This window comes from Molossus molossus, unplaced genomic scaffold, assembly GCF_014108415.1.
Source record: "Molossus molossus isolate mMolMol1 unplaced genomic scaffold, mMolMol1.p scaffold_m16_p_16, whole genome shotgun sequence".
In the NCBI taxonomy this organism is placed as follows: domain Eukaryota; kingdom Metazoa; phylum Chordata; class Mammalia; order Chiroptera; family Molossidae; genus Molossus; species Molossus molossus.
In genome coordinates, this window is record NW_023425351.1 from 41,593,523 (window position 1) to 41,616,723 (window position 23,201).

General features: G+C 42.1%; 1 protein-coding gene across 1 annotated transcript; it reads left to right on the forward strand.

Moving 5' to 3' along the window:
• The first annotated feature begins 2,357 nt into the window (after window positions 1–2,357).
• Window positions 2,358–21,425, forward strand: ERICH5 (glutamate rich 5). Its single transcript, XM_036264134.1, has 3 exons — window positions 2,358–2,443; window positions 18,890–19,780; window positions 21,304–21,425. The coding sequence occupies exons 1-3, from the start codon at window positions 2,389–2,391 to the stop codon at window positions 21,405–21,407; spliced, it is 1,050 nt and encodes a 349-aa protein (XP_036120027.1). The 5' UTR covers window positions 2,358–2,388; the 3' UTR covers window positions 21,408–21,425.
• Window positions 21,426–23,201: the final 1,776 nt, after the last annotated feature.

The following is a 23,201-nucleotide window of genomic DNA, read 5'->3' on the forward strand; positions in this document are numbered from 1 at the left end:
GGCAGGAAAAGTAAATCTAATCTAGTGTCTATTACAGTAAAGATTATCTAATGTCCCTAAAGAGGTCCAATCAATCTTGCATGAGGTGGAATGGGTACCATTTCAGAAGTTTACAGTTGGTCACTCTTGCTGTTGCTGGCAAAACACTCATCCCAGTTTGGTAAGTGGAGGAACATGATGTTGAGCTCATCCCTGACTGCTGTCCCCATTTGTATAGTCACTTTATTCCTGAGCCCACAGAGCAAAAACTGAAGTAGTCCATGAGAAAGACTTCCTAACATCCACAGGACACCCATGACGATTTGGCAAATTATATCTGACGAAAAGTACAATTCCCCAAGCAACCCATAAAAAATAATTGATAACTTATGTGTAATGTTATGAAGGATCCTTCCTTAAAAGTCTCCAATCTCCTGTGTATTTGAAGGGATCTCTGAACAGTGTACTGAGTGGCCAAGGCTTTGTCAGGCCTTCAGAGCAAGAGGGAAAGGGAGAAAGAAAAAGGAAAGAGTGGATCAGAATGGGGAGAGAAAGGGAAGGAAGGAAAGGAGGGAGGAAGAGGAGAGACCTGTAAACATGGTAAAAAACCATAGCATTGTATCCCATGACTCTTACAGGGGAATAAGACATTTTAGTTTGAGCATAAAAATAATGATGGTCTTATGGGCTGAATTTTGTCACCCCAAAATTCATGTTGAAGTCCTAGCACCTGTACCTCATAATGTAGCTGTATTTGGAGGTAAGGGCCTTTGGAGGTAATTAAGGTGAAATGAGGTCATACGGGTGAGCCCCAATCCAATATGACTGGTGTCATTATGAGAAGACATTAGGACACAGACACCTATGGCAGGAAGATCATGTGAAGATACATGGAAAAGCCTGCTATGTACCAGCCAAGAAGAGAGCCCTCTGAATGAAACTAACCCTACTGACACCTTAATTTTGGACTTCTATCCTCAGAATGGTGAGAAAATAAATTTCTGTTAAATTATCCAATCTGTGGTACCTTGTTATGGCAGCCCTAACAAACTAACAAACTAAAAATTCATAAGTATTCACTGATATAAGTGAATAATAAAAGGAGGAAAGGGAAAAGTGCTCCATTAAAGTAGAATTCAGAAGAAATAATATAATTAGAAAAATCACCATTTCATAACCATCATAAGCAAGAATATATATGCTGAAAGTGGCAGATAAAAATTTGATGAGAAATAAGATATTAAAGTCTCCTCATGAACTACAGAGTGAAAGTAACTTTTCAGTGAAGAATCTTGGCAGACACTGCCTCAACTATGTGCCTCTTCACATGAATACACAGACAACATAATGTCTGTGTGTTCTGGCTCCAACTGCGTCACCTGAATGTAATTATGAGGAAACATCAGACAAGCCCAAATTGAGAAGCGTTCTGCGAAATAAATGGCCTGTTCTCTTACAAAATGTTAAGGTCATGAAAGACAAAGACTGAGGGAACGACTATTTATTTATTTTTGGTTTCCTTTTTTTAAAATTGTTTAAAGTATTACAGATGTCCCCCTTTTCCCCTTATTGATCCCCTCCTTCCTGCTCCCACCCCACTACCGCTTTCCCCAACCTAATGTCTGTGTCCACTGGTTGCGCATATATACATATAAATTCTTTGGTTTATCTCTTCCCACCCTCCCACCCCCGATCTGAGGTAACGACTTTAGATTAAAGCAAACTAAAGAGACATAAAACAACTAAATGCAATATGTAGTCCTGGGTTGGACAATTGACCAAAGTTGACCATGAGGGTGGATTAAATAGTACATGTGGCTCTCGTTTCTCGCCGTTAATCAGTTCCTGACTCCACCGCGATAAATTTCCGCGAAGTAGGATTCTTTATTTATATAGTATTGTATCAACGTTAAACTTCCTTGCGGTAACTGTACTGAAGTTATGTAAGATTAAGACTGGCATCGCAAATGCAGTCTACCCATCAATAGCCATTGGCCGCAATCGTCCCCTCCTCTCCCCAGCTATTCAGTGATGATTCAGATGATCCCTCCACCCTCTCCCCAACATCATTTCTATTCCTGCTTTCCTCTCGGCCTTTAGGACACCGTCCACCTTCCCCTCTGCAGGCCCTGTCCCCGTCCTCTTTCTCTCGCCGGCTCTGCGCTCGCTGGCTCCCAGCCCTCGGCGCGGCTCCTTGCCTCTCCAGGTGCGCACCCGCAGCCTGTGCTCCTCTGTGCGCTTGCGCTCTGGCCGCGGGCGCCGAACCGCCAGAGTTAGAGGAACTTCTGTGCTGCAGAGGCCGTCGCGCGGGGTCCGGGGTCCAGCCTTCGGGCGCATACCTCGTGGGGCTGGTACAGGGGCTGCACTCGCCCCCCGGGCCGCACTCCTGCCCGCCACGGCGGCGCCACGATGGGCTGCTCCAGCGGCGCCCTCAAGGCTGGCGACAGCGGCAGGCTCCGCAGCGGTGAGCAGGGGAACCGGCCCCAACCCCTCCGGGGCCAAGGGTTTCGGGACGGCTCGCTCCCCGGGGGGTCCGAAAGGTGCGGCTCGTGCCCACTCCGCCCGGCAGGGGGCGGGCTCCTGCCTGAGGACGGGAGTGGCACCCTGAGCGCAGTGCGCTTCCCTCTCGGAGTCTGGAGCGGCGCTTCTGGACCCAGGGCGGCGGTCTGAGTGCGCGCCGCGCGCGGGGCCTGGGGCCCGGGGCTGGGGATACCCTGGCCGCCCGTGTGCTCCGGGCGTTAGATCCCTAACGCGGCGAGGTGCCACATTCTCTTCAACAGATGAGTAACTTCCTGTCCTTAACGATAGGTGCTATTTAATTTCCCCAAAGTACGAAACTTCAGGTTTAATATAAAGGTGCAGATTCACTGAGAACCATTTGTTTGTAGTCGTAAGGAGAGGTGTATACTGTACCTGTTTTCAGTCAAGACCTTCTCCGCCTTGCCCTTCTGTCTGCGTGTCAGCATTGGCGATGGCAAAGGTGCAGAAATAACAGATGGGCAGTCACTGCTTCAAATAGGTCCCTGCGCTTTTGAAGAGGTCAGATGCACTTTCCCCAATCCTTGGCTTAAGTATTTCTTGACAATCCACACGTGATAAAAAGTGGCCATCACGGAATCTTATAAAGAAATTCAACAAGTATATTTTGAACATCAAGTATACTGTATAATAGCCAGGTGCTTGGCTAGAAGCTAGAGATTCTACTTTTAGAGCTTGGAGGTGGAAGAGACAGGCAATAAACAACTTAAACAAATGATTGAGATTGTTTCTGTCAGTGATAAGTGCTGTGAAAAGAAAGGCAGATTAATGAAGTAGAGAATGACTGTTTTACAGCTGACTCACTTCTTAGATTTTGAATGGCTAACTTTTTGGACAAAGCTCTGAAGGTTAAGCAGATTCCTTCAAGCTAGTTTACAGCCTTCTTCAAGACTAACTTTAGGGGAAATTTTATACTCTGATTAATTCCTTTTCACAGGTCTTCTTTTAGCACCTTGTGTTATTCCGGTAAGAAATATCGTCCTCTCTGATTTTGCAGTAGAGTGAGGGCACATGCTTTCCATGAATTCTAGTTCAAAGTTCAGGCACTGAGTCCCACTCATCATTTTCATGGTCTATGAGAATTTATTTCTGGCTTCAATAGATAACAGAAAGCAGTAAAAAATTTGAAAATAGGCAAACAACTAAAGCCATATATGAAAGTGATTCCAAACCCCTTGTGACAGAATACAATGTGAAAAGATGAAAAACCCATTCCTGATGTACATTGCTTGCTAATCTTGCTGATCTTTCTCCCAAAGAGCCTCTGTACCCCAAATTTGCTCTCAAAAGGCCAATGCAAGGAACAATTTCTTTTATGTTTCATGTTTTATTTTGTGAAATCAGGTCGATAGTGCATTCTGTTTCATGTTAAATCCTTATTGATTTCAATATGAAAATCGGGAAAAATGGGAAAAGTTTTAGGAAGATACACCATATTATTTTGGCTTCCTATCCCCTGCCATGTCCCAAGTATCCTAGGAGTAGCATCCTGGTTTAAACAGCAGAGCATTAAGTCATCATTATAGATTTTTATGTTGATAAACACATGTATCGAAGGGAATGTTGCCCTTGGGGAGGAGCAAAAGTATCCAATAGATGGAATGGGGTGTTTAATTCTCTCATAAAATAGTGAATGACCTTTAAAAAATTTTTTATCACTAATATTAATAACCATACATGAGTCACACATACCCTTTCAGTGTTTATTCATATTTTCATTACTGTTCTAAGTTTACACAGATGTTGTTTTGAAAGAAATGTTAAAATACCTGATAATCAGTTTTAGTGCATAGAAAATTAATTAATGTGCTGCATAATGCACTCAGCACACATTGAATCAATCAACAGGTATTTTGCTTCTGAGCCTCATTCAGACAATACTCTCATGTAATTGGATACTATTGTATGTTCATCACCATTTCACCTCCATGATATTGGAGACTAATAAATAATTCATTCCTGTTTCTGCAGCTCAGAACTTCTTTATATAAAATCTCAAGTATGTATGTGCTTTAAGATAGAAACAGTTCAAGTTTATTCAATGTCCTGTACATACATTTACCTACTGTACCCCCTACCCCCAGCGCCTAACAATGCTTGGTACATAATTGGTGAATGAATTACTTTATTTAATCCTTACAACAGTGCTATGACTAAGCAATATTACTTCCCCATTTTACAAATAAGAGTAAATAATTTGCCCAAGGTTATGGGGCTTCTTAGGAATCAGAGCTGGTACTTGGTAATCACACAGATTTTTACTGAATGCCCTGAAATGTGTGAGAAAAGAGGCTTTTTTTTTTTTTTTCTTCTTTCCAAAAGGACAATTAGATTGAGTTTGGAATTTCTTGTTTGTGGAAGCAAGTTGTAAATTTTAGGGCAATTTCTGTTCTTTTCAGTGCCTCTAGTAGCTGATGGAATCTGAACACAAAGGTTTTGTTGACTTCACAGACTGTGATGGACTTGAATGTCTCCAGCGCTTTGGCACCGGAACCCTCCTCCCAGTGCTTCCAGCCCCCTGTGCATGGTTAACTCTTTCCTAAAATAGATGCCATCCGTCTATGGCAGGCTTCTTCCTGAGGTTTTACAGCTTAAGCACCAAAGTAGACAAAGTAAATAGATGGTAATTATTGACAAATTCATTGCTAGGTTAATGTGTACATTTTCGCCAGCTGGTCGTTTGTTTGTTCTAGCCTGAACCCTCACTAGCTGCTTGGAATCTCTGCTGCCTAGGCAATAGTGTGAGGCTTGAATTTCACACAGTTATGTCAATTGTTCTTTGTGTTGTGGAGATACCTTCAGTCTTCAACCAGTATTTTCACACAGTGAATTTTAGTCCTAAATAGACATTTTTGTGTGTGTGTGTAATTGAAGAACAAACAAACACTAAGGCTAACATGATTTTTTTTTTTTATCCTCACCCTAGGACATTTTCCCATCTTTGTTCAGGTAGAGTAGGAGGGAGGGTGGGAGGGAGAGAGAGAGAAACATCGTTGTGAAAGAGACACATCGAGTGGCTGCCTCCAGCACAACTCCAACCAGGGCTGGGGACAAATTGCACCTGAGGTATGTACCCCTGACTGGAATCGAACCCACAATTCACTGGTCCCAGGCTGATGCTCTAACCACTAAGGCAAACCAGCCAAGGCACTAACATGAATTTTTATAGTTTTTTCTTGATATTATGTAAATGGGATTTCTTTCTTTTAAACGCCAGAAGTCTCTAGACTGAGTCTTATATGTCTTCGTGTCACCTCTTGAGCCTAGCCCTCAGAGAATGCTTGGTAAGTGTTTGTGGTAGGTTTGGTTATTATGTACAGCTAATTAAAATGGAATATAAGGCCCTGGCTGGTTTGGCTCATTGGTTAGAACCTTGGCCTGCGGACTGAAAGGTGGTGGGTTCGATTCCTGGTTGAGGGCATGTCGTACCTGGGTTGCAGGTTCACTCCCCAGCCCCGGTTGGGGTCGTGCAGGAGGCAACCAATCGATGTGTCTCTCTCACATCCATGTTTCTCCCTCTCTCTTCCTCCCTTCCACTCTCTCTAAAAATCAGTGGAAAGTATCCTTGGGTGAGGACTAACCAGAAATAAATAAATAAATAAATAAATAAATAAATAAGGAATATAAGAACTGCACACCTAGCTCAAAAATTGAAAACATTTGAAAAATGCATGCAATGAAAATCATACCTCCTACCTCAGCCCTACCATCTGCTTAGTTCTGATCTCACCCAAGAGTAAAATTATTTTTGTTTTTTTGTATATTCTTTCAAAGTTTCTTTATACATTGCAAATATTATTTCTCTCCCATCTTTATTCATATAATTAGTGCATTATAACCATTAGGCTTCACCTTATATTTTTCACCTATCAATATGGAGATCTTTCTATATGGATATATAGAGAACTTCTTTCTCCTTTTTTACACTTGTTTACTAATACATTGTATGATTTATTTAACCAATCCCCTATTGAGGGGCATTTGATTTGTTTTCAGTCTCTTCCTGTTGCAAATGGCTGCTATGGAATTCCTTCATATACACATCATTTTGAATATGTGCAAGCGTAACTGTACGAGTTTCCCAGAAATGGCATTATGAAGTCAAAGTGTATGCGCATTTATAATTTTGATAGATAACTGCCTAAATGCCTTCCGTAGGGTTATACCAATTTGCACTCTCATCAACAGTACAATAAATCTTTTTCTAAAATGGAAGGTTTCAGTGCAGCTGCATGAAAACATGGGCATGGAGCAGGAGTCAGGAAACAAAATGGGAGCACCCACTTGGTTCTAGATACTTTAGTCTATGATCTCATTTCATTTCCACAAGAGCCATACACAAAGCAAACAGTATAACCAAACACAGCTAGAAAACTGCAGCTTAGTGAGGATAAGTAACTCGCCCGAGGTCTCAGAGCTAGCAAGTGATGGAGCTGGGTGGGGATTAAGCCTCATATCTGTGACTCTGAAGCCCCCCCTCTTCTCACAAACTCCAGTTCCATCTGGGGTCTAGGTCTGGTTCTGCCGGAGCTTGTCATGTCACCTTATACATAGGAGAAATGCAATCTGTTCTGTAGAGTGGGTGGATGATGGCTGAATGAATGGGTCAACAGAGATGGGACTCGGGGTGAGAGTAGTACTTAGAAAAGCAGAGAGAGAATAGGAATTCCACAGAATAACAGAAATTGGAAGGTAACTCTGGTCAAGATGGGCTTGAAAAGAAAGTGTCGAGTTGTTACGAGGGTCTCCTAGTCACACAGGAAAAGGTCAACACAGCGAAACAAAGTTTTATTGTGTTCTGTTAAATCATGCTTCTGTAAGGTTGCCACATGTCCCGGCTCCTGTGTCCAGTTTCACTTACGTTAATGTTTTACAACATCAAGTTTAAAATAAAAACTTAATACTTGCTGGGGGTTACTGAAAGCCTCACCAAAACTGATAAAAAGCATCAAACTTGGCTGGGCTTCAAACCCTGGCGTGTACAAGTGTAGATAGTACTGGGTAAGGATTGGTTTCTTAAAGTCAGAACACCAGACTAAAGCGCTTCAAGTGAGTGTTAATGTCTAGAAAACCCCATAATAACCTTGAAGCTTCTTGACTGTCCCAGGGCTGTTCTATTGTTCTTTCTTGAACCCCTCCTTGGGAACTGCTGTCAGGCTCCAGAGCTCATTCTTTTGTTTATATTCAAGGGTGTCAGAGCTTTTCCCTTTAAAGATGAAAATTGAAAAAAAAAGCCACATGGTTTATAGCAGTTGAAATTCCATGGGAAGGTAGTGATATAAGGTAGGCAAAGCTAGTATGCTCAGAAACAAGGGTGATCATTGGAAATAGGAAGAGAAAAGAAAGGGCAACCTGTATCATAGGGGAAAGTTCAGCTGACACCACTTTCTTCCCCAGGGGGCTGTGGGGACCACAGGATAACTGGGCTGGGTTGGGACTGGGTGGCTGTAGCCCCACACCTAGGAGGGATGGATGACCTTTATTTCTTAACAGTCCCTTTGGTCTCTCCACCAGTCTGGCTTCTCTAATAACACATAAGACCATCAGGATTGATAACATGCTCTTTATCCATACCGACACCTCTTGACATTTAAAGTGGTACAACTTAACTTGCGTTAGGATGAGCGCGTCACATTAGACCAGTTAGATAAATGAAGTGCCCAAATGCATGTTAAGTTGGAAAGTCAAGATGCAAGGTCAGGGAGCAAGCATCAGTAGACAACAAAATGACATCTCTGTCTGTCTGTCTACTTTCCAGGTCACCAACAGTCATGTTTCATTTACATACAATAGTTGTGGCCATGACCATATAATTCAGAGAGGACATCAAAATAGCACCAATTAACCTCATCTAAGATAGATAATTACAAAAAGAATTAGACCTAATAGGCCAAAGGGTGAAATGATTCCTGCCAAGAGGCTGCTCAGCAAACCTTCTGTGTCACTTGAGCCCCCAGCCTTTCCTGGCTTCTTTGCAGCCCTTCCAGAGGCCTTCCCAGAACTTGTCCTAGCACACACACCTCCCCCCACCACCACCACAGGCTCCTCCCCGCCAGTAATCAACCTGCCACCTCTTCACTAAAGAAAGGTCCTTCCTTCTCCTACAGTCATAAGGATGTGCCATCAAACCAAGTTTTTGTTTTTGCGTTTGTTCTATCAATGAATTGTCTGCTCCCTTCACCAGGATAATCATTTGAGGACAATACTTTGTCAAGCCTGTAATACAGTTGACTCTCCCAATGAAGAGGCCCTTTCTGCTCTCTTCAGTAGCTTGCCTTTAAACTCCTGAAGGATTGCCAGGCTGGTGTGGCCCGGTGGTTGAGCATCGACCCATGCACCAAGAGGTCTCCAGTTCAATTCCCCGTCAGGACACATGCCCAGGTTTTGGGCCCAATCCCCAGTGGGGGGCATGCAGGAGGCAGCCAATCAATGTTCCCTATCATCGATATTTCTATCTTTCTCTCCCTCTCCCTTTCTCTCTCTCAAAATCAATAAAAAGAAAAAAAAATTCCTAAAGGGTCTCTGCAGAATGAGAATACTGGGCACTTTGCAGACTACCCTGATTCATCTCATTATCTCCTCAGCCTTGCCCAGCTAATGCTGTGCTAGACTATTTGTGGCAACAGAAATACATTTGTTCCTTTGTTGCATGTATCAGCTTCCCAGCCCGTGGGAATGGCTCACAGTGTGCCCGCGTTTCTCCATCTCTAGGGCAGCTGGGCAGGGTCTGCCCTCTAGGTGCCTTCTTCCACCCCACAGTGTGCTGCACAAATGCCATGTCCTGTGTGTCATGCCCCTCTGGGGTATTCACTCCAAATGCTGCATTGTTTCCACTAGTAGTTTCTCTTTCTGGACATAACATCTGCTTTCAGCAAGGACCTCCATTGAAATGTCCTTCTCGCCCTGGCCAGTTTGGCTCAGCAGTTAGAGCGTCGGCCTGGGTCCTGAGAGACCCCGGTTTGGTTCCCGCTAAGGGCGCGTACCTCGGTTGCAGTTTGTCCCCGGCCCTGGTTGGTCGTGCGGGTGGCAGCCACTCGATGTGTCCCTTTCACATTGATGTTTCTCTCTCTCTCTCTCTCTCCCTCTCCCACTCTATCTGCACAGAAAGTGGAAAAATGTCCTCGGGTGAGGATAAAAAAAAAAAAAAAAAGAAATGTTCTTCTCAAACCATCCTCCTGCTTCTTTCTTTTCTTTCCCTTACTCTCATTGATGATAATAATCTTTAGTTGATTGTGTTTTTTTGGCCTCTTCTTTTCCATTTTCCTAAGTCTGATAGGAACCACATAGTTTCTTACGGCAAATTTCTTTTTTAAAAATATGTTTTAATTGATTTTTTTTTTTTAGAGAGAGAGGAAGGGGGAGAGAGAGAGAAACATTGATCGGCTGCCTCCTGCATGCCCCCTACTGGGGATCGAGTCCAAAATGGGGAATCAAACCAGGACCTCTCAGTCCATGAGATGATGCTCTATCCACTGAGCCACACTGGCTGGTCTCTTATGGCAAATTTCCTTTGGCTTTGAGAGGCTGTGACTACACCTCAGATGTGTGTGTGTGTGTGTGTGTGTGTGTGTGTATGAGAGAGAGAGGGAGAGAGGGAAGACGAGTCCTCGAGAGAGAGTTGCAACATACTGAGGGATGGTCTAGAATGCTGATTAAGAATGTGCGTCTGGCCCTGGCCAGTTTGGCTCAGTGGTGAGAGCGTCAGCCTGCGGACCGAAGGTCCCAGGTTCGGTTCCCACTAGGGGCATGTACCTCGGTTGCAGCTTGTCCCTGGCCCTGGTTGGGGTTGTGTGGGTGGCAACCAGTTGATGTGTCTCTCACATCAATGTTTCTCTCTCTGTCTTCCTCCCTTTCTCCCTCCCACTCTGAAGATAAATGCAAAAATGTCCTCAAAAAAAAGAATATGCATCTAACCCTGGCCAGTTTGGCTCAGCAGTTAGAGCATCGGCCTGTGGACCAGGAAGTCCTGGGTTTGATTCCGGCCAAGGGCATATACCTCGGTTGTGGTTTGTCCCTGGGTGGCAACCAATCAATGTGTCTCTCTCACATCGATGTTTCTCTCTCTCTCCCTCCCTCCCTCTGTCCCTCCCTCCCACTCTGTCTGAAGATAAATGTAAAAATATCCTCTGGTGAGGATTTAAAAAATATGTTTTTATTGATTTTTTTTAGAGAGAGAGGAAGGGAGAAAGATAGCAACATCGATGTGAGAGAGAAACATCAATCAGCTGCCTCCTGCATGCCCCCTACTGGAGATCGAGCCCGCAACCCAGGCATGTGCCCTGACCAGGAATTGCATCGGGACCTCACAGTCCATGAGTGGTTCAATCCACTGAGCCACACTGGCAGGGTTCAGGACTGAGTTGTTGCAGTGGTGACCCTCTACTCAGCAAAGCTGAAAATATTTATTGTAAGTCCCTTTACAGGAAAAAATTGCTGACCCCTGGCTCAGAATATTGTCCAGTAGGTCCTCAATAAAATTCTGTCATTAATATCAATTTTAGTGAATTCATTTTTTCTTATTACTTTTTCAAGATTAGCCCCCCCCCCAAGATTAAGTTCTATATCTCTAAATTTGTTGATTTCCTGACATTTTTCTTTTTGATAAATTTCTTAAAGGAAAGGGACAATTAAAAATACAGGTAACAGCCCACCTGGTATGGCTCAGTGGATTGAGCATTGTCCCATGGACTGAGAGGTGCTGGTTCTATTCCCGGTCAGGGCACATGCCCAGGGTTGTGGGCTTGATCCCCAGTAGGGGGTGTGCGGGAGACAGCCAATCACTATTCTCTCACATCGATGTTTTTTTTAATTTTTTTTTTCTTTATTGATTTTAGAGAGGGAGGAAGAGAGAGATAGAAACATTGATGAGAGAGAACATCGGTTGGCCGCCTTCTGCATGTCCCCCACTGGGGATCAGGCCCATAACCTGGGCATGTGCCCTGACCAGGAATTGAACTGGTGACCTCTTGGTACATGGGTTGACGCTCAACCACTGAGCCACACCGGTGGGGCTGTCTGATGTTTTTCTTTCTTTCTTTTTTCCGTTTTTTGTTCCAATAGAGTGGGAAGGAGAGAGGAAGAGAAAGAGAGAGAGAAACATTGACGTGAAAGAGACACATCGAGTGGCTGCCACCCACACAACCTAACCAGGGCCGGGGACAAACTGCAACTGAAGTAACGTGCCCTTAGCGGGAACTGAACCCGGGTCTCTCTGGACCGCAGGCTGAAGCTCTAACCACTGAGCAAAACTGGCCAAGGCCTGATGTTTTTCTTATGATGCGATGGGGGTTATGGGTTTTGGTAGGAAGAACATAGAGGTAAAGAGCCCTCTTATCACATCATATCAAGGGTACATATTATCAACATGATTCGTCACTGCCTCCTTTTGGAGACTGACACTGGAAGAAGGTTGAGAGTAGAAGTCTGTTTTGTCCTCTGATCTTAATGAAATCTTTCAGTTTACTCATTTCCATGATTCTTGGTCAAACGTGCTTCTTTCTAGATTGAAGCTTTTTCTTATGCTTTGCCTTATGAAGAGAAGAAGCTCATTCAATTCCGTTTTTAATTGTTTGTGCCCAAAGCCCATTGCTGGTCTCACAGGTGCACAGGCCTGTGAGAGGAAGGCTTTTGCTTTGTTATGAGTGTCTTTTCATTCTTGGACGGAAGGTCCTCCATTCCCCTTACTGTGGTCTGTACTATCCATGGAAGCCAAATCATCTGCATTTCATATGGATCCCTGACCCAAGAGAGTAGCAGCAGCGGTCAACAGAAAGACCTGGGGTCATAATCCTGCTTGGTCTGACCACTGCTCTTTCTGGTCCTGGGGTCCCTCAGGGTGCACTGACCACCAGCCTTGAGGCCCAAATGTCTGATGTGAATGTAACTGCTCTGTTGCGAAATGTATTCCATCCCAGCCACAGATTTGCTAACTGCTGCCGGGAATACTCCCTTCGTAAGCACAGACACCAGCTCTTGGCCACAAGTCTTTGTATACTACACCCTGACTGAATCAGTCACAGGCTCAGCAGCTAAGATGAGGGACCAGCCATCTCAGTGTAGCCACATGCTCATTGTCTTAGCACAGGACAGCAAGTATTAATCTTAATTTCAGGTGAGAAATGGAAACACCTCCTTTTCCTGACCTAGCCGAGGCGAAGGCTTAGCAAACCCAGCCACGTGAAATGATGGGAGCTGGACAAAAATCTCACTCCCCTGGGTGGAGCTCTCTTAGACCAGCTCAGGCTCTCGATTCATTGCTAAATCAACGTACTCATCACGGTGCTGACCTTGGCGTGCTGGCACGAGGACAGAGAGCACACTAGATGTTTGACAACGGGCAGCAATACCTGTGGAGAACAAGGGACACCCACACCCAGCAGTCCTGTGTGATCGTCATCCACTTTGGTCTCTCCTAACTAGCTCCTTTGTGTCGTTTCTTGATGACCCAAGTGCTGCCTTATATAACCTAACCATTTGGGGATCTTGTTAAGATAACATTCTGGTTTAGTTGAACTGGGGTGAGGCTTTCAAGTCGGCATTAAAACAACAGCAGCAACAATAACAACAAAACTCCCGGGTAATATTGATGGAGTAGATTGTGGGACCACAATTGTACTAGAGCACCTAAATCATCACGGAGGAGGGAGCCAGGCTGGTGAACACAGGGAGGTGCTGGGACAATGGCCTGCGAGGAAAGGACATGGAAGCGTCATGCCTCTTCCCATTTACCTTCTCCTTTTCATCTCCCCCATCTGGCTGTTCCTGCATGATATCCTTTTACACTAAACCAGTGATCTAGTAAGAAAAAAATAATCTTCAAGGTGAAATCACACTTCCTTGGGCTCAAATCAGAGCCCTGCCGCTCCTAGCTGTGTGACCCCCTGGGATAAAGGTTCTTAATCTTTCTGTGCCATCTTTTTCTCAACTGTGTAATGGGGATAATACAGGCATACGTCGGAGATTTTGTGGGTTTGGTTTCAGACCACTGCAGCCGAGCAAATATCTCAATAGTGTGAGTCACACAAACTTTTTGGTTTCCCAGTGCATATAACAGTTATGTTTACACTATACTGTAGTCTATTAAGGGTGTAATGCATTATGTATAAAACATGCGCATATCTTAATTTAAAAATACTTCATTGCTAAAAATGCTAATCATCATTTCAGTCTTCAGCAACTTTTAATCTTTTTGCTTATGAAGGGTGTTGTCCTAGTAACATCAAAGATTACTGATCACAGATCACCATAACAAATAATTTAAAAATCTGAAAGAGATTTCTTTCTGTTGTAAGAATTATTAAAATGTGACACAGAGACATGAAATGAGCAGATGCTGTTGGAAAAATGGCACCGATAGACTTGCTTGAAGCAGGGCTGCCACACACCATCAGATTGTTAGAAATGCAGTGTCTGTGCAGTACAATGAAGTAGGGTATGCCCATAACGGACCTACCTTGTGAAATGGTTGGGAAGACTGAATGGGATACTCTGTACAGGGCTCTAGGCACAGTGCTTCAATAAATGTTAGCCATTGATCTTCGGAGAAGCAAGGTGGGCGAGGATTGTTTAGGTTGGTCAAGTGTCACACTTTGTATATACCAGAGACCTGATATTCACTTTCTCTGTCCTCTTTCTTATTCAGTGAGATGCCCTTGGTTTTGTAGACTAGATTTCTGTCCACATATTGGATTGCCATGTGCTAATAATGACCACCAATCAATGAAACTTGTCCTTTGTAGTGGCAAATACTGTTGGTCATTTCAAAAGTGATGTTTTATGCAATATCTTTTTTGATATAAGAATGTATCTTATAGGTGACTAAAAGAAATCAAAGAAAATGAAATTGGAAAAATCATATCTTCAGGTGACTACGTCATGGCCAGATGATGGGCTCTGTAGCTCTTGAAGGCGGGAGCCCCACATCCCCGTGTGCCTTCCAAGGGCTCCGAAGTACCGTTCCAACTACATGTCCTTGTTTCTCTGTGATTACATTTAAACATTCAGTTTACCTTTGGACTTTATGACATTTACTTTGTGATGGTCAAAACTAATTTTAAATATGTAAATTCAGGTATTTCTACTAAAAAAAGAAAAGTGGTCTGATTTTTATTTGTCCTCTAATGGATTTATTTTGGCTGATGGTTTCGTGCTTCCAGTACATGGGGTATTGCTTAAGTTCACCTCTCTTCAAAATGAGTGCCTTGCTGTCCTCCATCAGCTAACGGAATGCAGCTCCGGGGATTAGTGTGTGTGACATGTCACACAAGGACAGTATGTCTACATTCTTTGATGAGGGAAAGGGGCAAAAATATGTGGCGTAGCACTACAGTTAGCCCCACAAATGTCTGTTTGGTGAACAGATAGATAAATGAATGGGACTGAGGAGAGAGCAAAGTAAAACATGAGAAGGAAGATGAGTGGGCTCTTCCCTTGGAGCTGATTCATGCTGCATCCCTGGTTCCCAAAGCTCGAAAGCTACGAGAATCTAGAAATGGTGGCAACAGGGAAAATACCAAGCTCCCCCTTTCTCACTGATTCTTTGGAAAACCTTGCAGGCAGGCCAGCGAGGTCTTTGGGATGTCTGATATATGTTACCCACAGGGTAGGAAACACTGACCTCAAGTTTTTCTCCTTGCTGGGTGGAAACTTTTCATTTCTGATTAGGGTAATGGACTGAGTTGAAAAGATTCCACCACAATGTGAGTTTCAGGTATGTTAGCTCTATTTCTAATCCTTTTTGTAATGTTGCCCAGTATTTAGTTTCTTTGTGTGCCTATCACAACAGTGCTTGCAGCCAGCTCCTGTGAGTTCAGCTGTCACTACAAATCTGTGCACGGACCAACTTACAGCAGAAACCAGAGATAATGAGCACCAAAGGATTAGGCCCAAAGCAGTGTATGATTTGATAAAATCATCAAATTTTAGGGTTCGGAAAACAGACCCATCTTTAAACAACTTTGGATGTAGAAACAATGTGTCTGTCCACAATGTTTATTATGAAATAATACAAATTAGGCATAGAAGGTCTCCTTTAGTGGGGAAAAGAGCTCACTGCTTTTCAAGTTAGAGGGCTAGAAGAAATGATGTAGTACCTTCTTCTACTTCAAGGAGGTGTGTCGGGGATCACAAAACCATGGGACAGCATGTGTGGAGATCCTGGGTAAGATGTAATGCATAGGTACCAAGTGGGCTTAGCGAGGGAAGTAGCTGTTATTTGAATTTCCCTGCAGACTGTAAACTCTGGGATGGCAGGGACCAGATCTTCCTTGTTAACTGCTGTAACCCCTGTTCTCAGCCCAGAGCTGGCATACAGGAGGCACTTGATAAATATCTGATGAATGAAATGAAATCAAAGCCAACAATGAAACATATTTATTTATATAAAAACTATTTATTGCTAGTCAAGTTCGGTCAAATTATGGCTGACATTATGAATACTATTTCATTATCTATTAACAATCATGTTTTAAAACTTATTATTGTAACAACAGAATTTTATAGGTCAACACTGACAGCTTTATAGTGGTTAAGTGACCCTTCATCCAGGTCCTTTAATGTTGTAGTTCATTTGTTCCCGGTCAGGGCACATGCCCAGGTTATGGGCCACATCCCCAATGAGAGGCATGCAGGAGGTGGCCGATCGATTTACTCTCTCAGCGATGTTTCTATTTCTCTCTCTCCCTCTCCCTTCTTCTCTCTCTAAGATCAATAAAGAAAAAAATATATACTTAAAAAAAAGATTAGAAAAAGTACATAAGAATGAAAATTGATACTGTGATCATGGGCGTAAATTCTAGTTATGGTAAAAATAGACAGATCTCTTGGACACTAAAGACAACGTTTGTAGATAATAAATTTTCAAAAAGTTTTTGCCTTGGGGGAGAAGCTTGACTTAGACTGATAGCATAATATGTTTTTTCAGATGTAAAATTACATGGCTATGATTTGGGTGTGTCAACACATCCCCCCCACTGCTTTCTGCTCCAGAAGAATGATGCTTAGAACGTACCACAGCTGGAACAGCTGGATTTAAAGGACAGTACTAATCGCTGTTTTACCAGAAACTATAATTTGGCAGGTGTTTGTGATTAGTTTATTAACACATTTCCCTGTTAATTCCCTATGGCAGTCATTTCTAGAACATCCTTTGTGAGAGGTATAAATGAATTGTCTTGTCATAAGGAATTTCTTTATAGACCTGAGAAATCACTTTGGTTAAGTTACCTTGCATGTTATTAACTTGAAGTCTTTGTTCATGATGAGGCCAGAGGGGAGGTGAAAGGTAGCCCTCCTTCCAGTTCTGTCGTGTGGACCCCTGGGGCCCATAGTGGGCTGCCCTGCATCTCACAAAACCCTTCCTAAACTCTGCTTCTCTAGCCTCAGGCTCTGATCCTCTCCAGTCTGGGAGGCATGGTGGGAAATGCCTTGACATGAATAAATGTAGTAAGAGAAACAGTTGGCAATGAGTTAAATTAAAGATAACAAACCAGGGAAGTGAAGAACCATACAACTATTAAAAACAAAAAGATGTTTACAGAAAGTAATAGCTTACTATATGGCTCAGTTCTTTCAAGCAGATATTCTTGTTATATGTACATATAACAATCTAGGTATAACCCAGATTACAACATGATTACTATGAATGCAAGGAAATGTGAATGTGTATAGGAGAGAATGAGGGTGACAGAGAAAGGAGTAAAAAGAGCTAGATCTTTGTTTTCTATAGTGGGAGTTAATTGAAATACCCAAACCAAAAAATCATGAAGTAGCTCTTCACTTAGAGATGTAGGAAAAAATATTCCAAGTAGCTAAAAGAATGAAAATATTTGCTCTTAGAGAAGGGGAAATTTGAGAGGAGACCTGAGTATTAGTTGTATATCTTATCTTCAGTAAGCAGACAATTCTTAACATATGTATGTATAGCTGGGGTAGAGGGTAACTTAGGGAAAAAATAAGAAAAGAAAAAGTATTTTTGGAAAGAAGAATAGAAGAAGAAATATATCACATAGAGGCCCATTTTAATGTGTTGGTTTATTTTTTTTTCAGTATTTCTCCTCCATTTGTGATTTGACTTTCCTTCCTTCCAAATATATATTTGATAGCTGACTGCTTGAGCTCTTAATATATTTGATAGCTGACTGCTTGAGCTCTTAATTGCACAGAACTTGTTCTAATTAATACTTTATATGCATTGTTTAATTTGATTAACCCAACTGTGAGTGCTGATTTTTTAAGTTATATATCATAATTATTTTTTTATTTTAGCATATGGTCTTCATAATCATCTTTTTTCATGGTACAGTAATATTTCATCCAGAGGAATATTTATCTTTCCCCCAATTTTAATTTTTATATTATTATTGTTATTATTATTATTTTAATTCTCACCCGAGGACATTTTTGCATTTATCTTTAGATAGAGCAGGAGGAAGAGAGATTTCCCCAATTTTTGGATTTTTAAGTTGTTTTCCAGCTTTTGCTGTTATAAAGAATACTGGGATGATATACTTTTCACCAAAGCATTTTTCTGCCATTTATGCTTTCAGGATAAATTTCTAGAAGTAGGAGCACTGGGTCAAAGAACATAAACATGTGCAGCCATATTGACTTTTCATTCTCTGTTGCATGTGAGGTGACAGCTCGTGCAACTCTGAGACAGGTAGGAGAGACAGAGTCATCGCCATTCTACAGAGGAGGTCACTGGGAACTAAGTTCCCCAAGTTACACAGTTGGAGGAAGAGCCATCATTAAAATGCTTGTTTCCCAACTCTGTCTTGACTTCTCTTCCTATCGTGTCCCCAAAATTAAATGAAGTCCAGGCTGCATTGAACATGCCACCTCCCCTTCCCAGACGTCTTAGTCTTCACCTGGCAGGGCTTCTCTGTCATGGGGCCTCTTCCTTTCACTGAGGGTCATTCTACTGTAGGAGGAAAGTGAGACATGTCAAGCAGCCAAGGACTACATATGGTGAAATCTTCAACTACATCTAAGGACAAGGAAGGAAGGGTGGAACAGGGGCAGGACCAGGAGAAAACAAATGTACTAAGTTGGAAAATGGGGTAGGAGCCATGAGCAGGTACATAAAAGGAAAGCAGGAAGAAAAACAACAATGTTGTGATTTTGGAGGATCTTAAGGTTCAACATGAGATGTTGGAGCTGAAGATGGCAAAGAGACTTGAATTGGGGAGTGTTAGGGTCATTGGATGGTCTTTCTGTACTCGATTGTACCCGGGACTGTTTTGGACTGTTAAATCTACTTCTTGATAACAATATACTTTCTCAAGATAGAAACTAAACCATAATCTGTATTTTCTTTTTATTTTTCAAATGAATGATCAAAAAGTAACTTCAAATATGTATTTTTCAACCACAGAAGGAAGTGAGTCCGGCTTTGTCCAACCCAAACCACGTACACTGGGAAGAGACTCGACTATTTGTGATAAGGTACAAAAGGGAAGCCTTTCTCCATTAGATAAGCTCAAGATTTCAGCAGTGTCTACAGCTAATGGTGTGGCATCCCTTCATGAGCAGCCCCTGGCAAAGGATGCTGGAGACCCACCAGGTTCCACGGAGAAGACTCAGCCTCTGGGACCCAAGGAGTCTGGGCCAGTTCAGCCAGGCAGCAAAGATGATACTCCAGGAGCAGGAGGAAAGAAAGATGCAGAAGCAGTGTCAGAGGCCCAGCCACTAGAAGGAAATGCTGAGACTGAACCTTTAGGAACAGGAGCTAAGCGCCAGCCTTTGAGGACAGCAGGAGAGAGGGACTCTCCTGGAAAACTGGGAGATACCAAGATTCTGCAAACTGCCCAAGAGATGAAACCTCTAAGAACAGCTGAAAAAAGTCCACCTCTGGAAGTGGGTAGACAGTCACAACCTCAAGAAGCAGTGGGAAAACCCCAACTCCTAGAAACAGTTCCCAAGGAGACTGAATCTCCAGAAATATTGCAAGGAAGTCAGCTTGTTGAAACAGCTGAAGAACATGAACTTCAAGAAACACTGGGAAGAGATGAACCGTTCCAGTTTCAAGAAACAGTGCCCAGAGAGAAAGGATTTCTGGAAACATGGGAAGGAGAGCAGCTTGTGGAAACAGCTGTCAAGAATGATCTGATACACAAAACTCCTGAAGGTCCAGGACACATGGAGCAGACTCAACCTGAAGGAGTAGCTGGGAGCATGGAGCATCCAGCAGGAACCCCGGAAACAGGGACAAACATGGAAATGGTCAGGAAAATGCACACTAACAAAGAGGACCAACACACTGAAGGTAAGAGTTATGCTGTTAAAGATTCAGGGTGTTGAGATGGACTCCGTAAGAGATCATCTTCGGGGGGAGGCAGAGCCTGACATTACAGGTGGTTGAAGTTCAGTGACCCAAACCAAAAAGTCTTTCCTAACTGGAAAACAGGCGTTTGGCTTTCCAGCAAAATTTCCGAAAGCATAGTCTGTGTCCAAATTTTTAACCTAGAGTTTCATCATTGAATAGAAACGAATATCGAAGGCAACATGTTAAAATTTCTGAATTTTTCCAAGTTCATGCTTTACCAGGTCCCATGTGTGGTGTGAGAATCCAAAGTAAAGATGGATAGATGGTTAATGGAACAGTTGACCTTCTAATGCAAAAATACACAAATAATGGATCCTAGAGTGTAATTTTCATCTTTGCCAGGTTTATCCTTGTCCTCCTCTCCTCTTTTTACCTTTAAGAGAAGACTAGAGAAAATGTGTTGTCTTGGCATATGGTGTTTTTTAAATGTACTTTACCAGCAAAAAACAAATGATATCTATACTATACTCTATTGGAGTTATATATTTTTTAAAAAGAACACTTCTGGGGCATGGTTTACATTTTGGCAAATTTTAGCTTCACACTATAATTAAGTGAAGCATTTATCCACCTGTTTCTTAATTCTTTCACGATTCACACAGCAGTTTCTGCGTGTTTAATTGTATGCTAGGTGCTAACCTGCAGGAGTAAGAAGATAAGTCCTTTTCTCAAGGGGCCACAGTCTAGTGGGAAGAAGGCAGAATTTTTTTTTTTTTAATCCTCACCCGAGGATATTTTTGCATTTATCTTCAGATAGAGTGGAAGAGAGAGAGGGAGGAAGAGAGAGAGAGAGACACACCGAGTGGTTGCCACCCACACAACCCCAACCGGGGCCAGGGACAAACTGTAACAGATACATGCCCTTAGTGGGAACCGAACCTGGGACTCTCCGGTCTGCAGGCTGATGCTCTAACCGCTGAGCCAAACTGGCCAGGACAAGAAGGCAGAATTTAAGCAAATGATCACAGTCTGTTGAGGTAAGCACTTTAGTGAAGGTATGTAAAAGTACTCTGGGAATAACAAGGGAGAGGCAGGAAAAAGCAGAGATTTGTTAGACCATATATTTGTTAAATGCAAGTCTTTAGGGCCTAGGATGACAACAGGGAGTTAAGTGAGGGGCACATGGAATGTCACACGGAGCCCAGGCAGGCCTCGGTGGATAGGAGTACAGTCCTATGAAAAGAGGCATGCTCCACCCAGGAGCACGAGGGCCAGTGTTGTCCAAACCGACTTCTTGGGAAACAGATTTGTATATACGGAGTCCAGATTTGTATGTGAAGTGTTGTCATTGGCATTCAGAGGATCTGAGAGAATTAGGGCAAACACCTTTCTTGAAACCACCAGAAAAACGTATTGTTTAGACCTAAAGATTAAGAGCTGTGCCCATTGGAAACCAGCTGTGGGTACCTTATTGTTAATGCTAAATAAGTGTCTCTTATTATCTCCTTTGGTTACTTTTCCAGGTGAGACAGGAGAAAAGGTTGAAACAGAGATGGAAAAAGTAAGTGAAGGAGCTGAAACAAAAGAAGAAACAGGAGAAGCTGTAGATCTTTCAGCAGCCACATAGATAGGTGTGGTGATACAACGGTGATGGACAGAGTGTCATCACAGAGGACAGAAAAAATGTGGTGAGGCTTGTGGTTACAGATCTTATCTTTCAAGGTCTCCATGTTTTATACAAGGAGGGTGATTTTCATATTCTTGATTACATTGTTCCATAAAACTGCTAAGTTGTTAACAGTTTCTTTAGCTACTTAGAATATACATTTAAAATGACAATAGCCAACCAGAGTTTATGATCATTAAACAGTTTGAGGGTGTTTTCTTCATTGTGGCAATGGGTCCATTCAGTAAAGAAAACGAGACCCTAAAATGGAAGTATAAATCGTTCGGTATGAGTGGCTGGAGGAGGGAGTTAGTACATTTTAGGGAGCTCAGGACAATAAAGTCACACAGTTATACTTACTATGGAATAAGAATGAACAACAAAATGGTGCAAACAATACCTAGGATGTCTTTCCTAGCACAGAATTTAGAGCTGGTAGAAACCTTAGAAAGTATGTCATCCAGTTACCTTCCCCTCTTAAGTCTGTCTACTGCTGGAGAGCTGTATTCATTTATGTTATGCTAAATATGTTAACAAAATCCTTGTCAAAGGAATTCAAACTCTGGTGCTGTTGCAAGATTAGGCATTTTCACAATGAAAGGCCACACACTTCCCATGTGGTGCCATTTTGAATCAAGTGTTGACTTTACAGTAATGAGAGGTGGTTCATTTGGTGTTACCCTTTTGACTGACATTAAAGGTGTTTTAAAGTAATTGACTTTTAGCTCGACTGGTATGGCTCAGTGGTTGAGCATTGACCCATACACCAAGAGGTCACCAGTTCAATTCCTGGTCAGGGCATATGCCCAGGTTGTGGGCCAAATCTCCAGTGAGGGGCATGCAGGAGGCGGCCAATCCATGTTCTCTCTCATCGATGTTTCTATTTCTCTCTCTCTCCCTTTCCCTTCCTCTCTCTCTAAAAATAAAAAATAAAACATTTTTTAAAAAATGTGAAAATTTGTGCACATTTATGGTACTTTCTATTACTTTTATCTTTGGCCTTAAATGTAGTTACTAACCCCTTTTTAGAAATTGTTCTTATTCTTTTAGATAATATTGTTTTTAAATTAAGAACTTATATAGAAAATTAAAAGTATTTTGGAAACAAAGCTATTTTGAAGTATTCAAGCACACAAATATTCTAACAGTGGTCCCTCTGATTTTTCTTTTAAAATTTAGGGCTGCTTATTTATATGACCAAAAATTTTTTTGAGATTTAAATGAAAATTGGTTGCTGAATTATGTAAAGGTGATGAATATGGAAAGACAGCTAAAGATGTATAAACATTGCTTTGCATTTTATTAAATTGTTTTAATGCAAAATTTGTATAAAGAAATATGATGTTTTATAACTTTCTAATTAAAATGTTCAAAATGGAAAAAAAAGAAAATTAAAATGTTCTATAATATTTGAATATTCCAAAATTTAAATATTCCATCTAAATAATATGTTAATTAATTTTTAAAAGCAAAATTAAAGTAATAAATGTCTGTAGTAAAACTCAAATAACACAGGAAGTTATAAAATGAGCAGTGAATTTCTCCCTCCCGTATCCCTTAGTCCTTCTACAAAAAGTAATAAAGTTTCTTTTCTTTTTTTTTTTAATGTTTGTATTGATTTCAGAGAGAGGAAGAGAGAAAAAGATAGAAACATCAATGAGAGAGAAACATGGATTGGCTGCCTCCTGCGCATCCCCTACTGGGGATGGAGCCCGCAACCCGGGCATGTGTCCTGACTGGGAATCAAACTGGGAC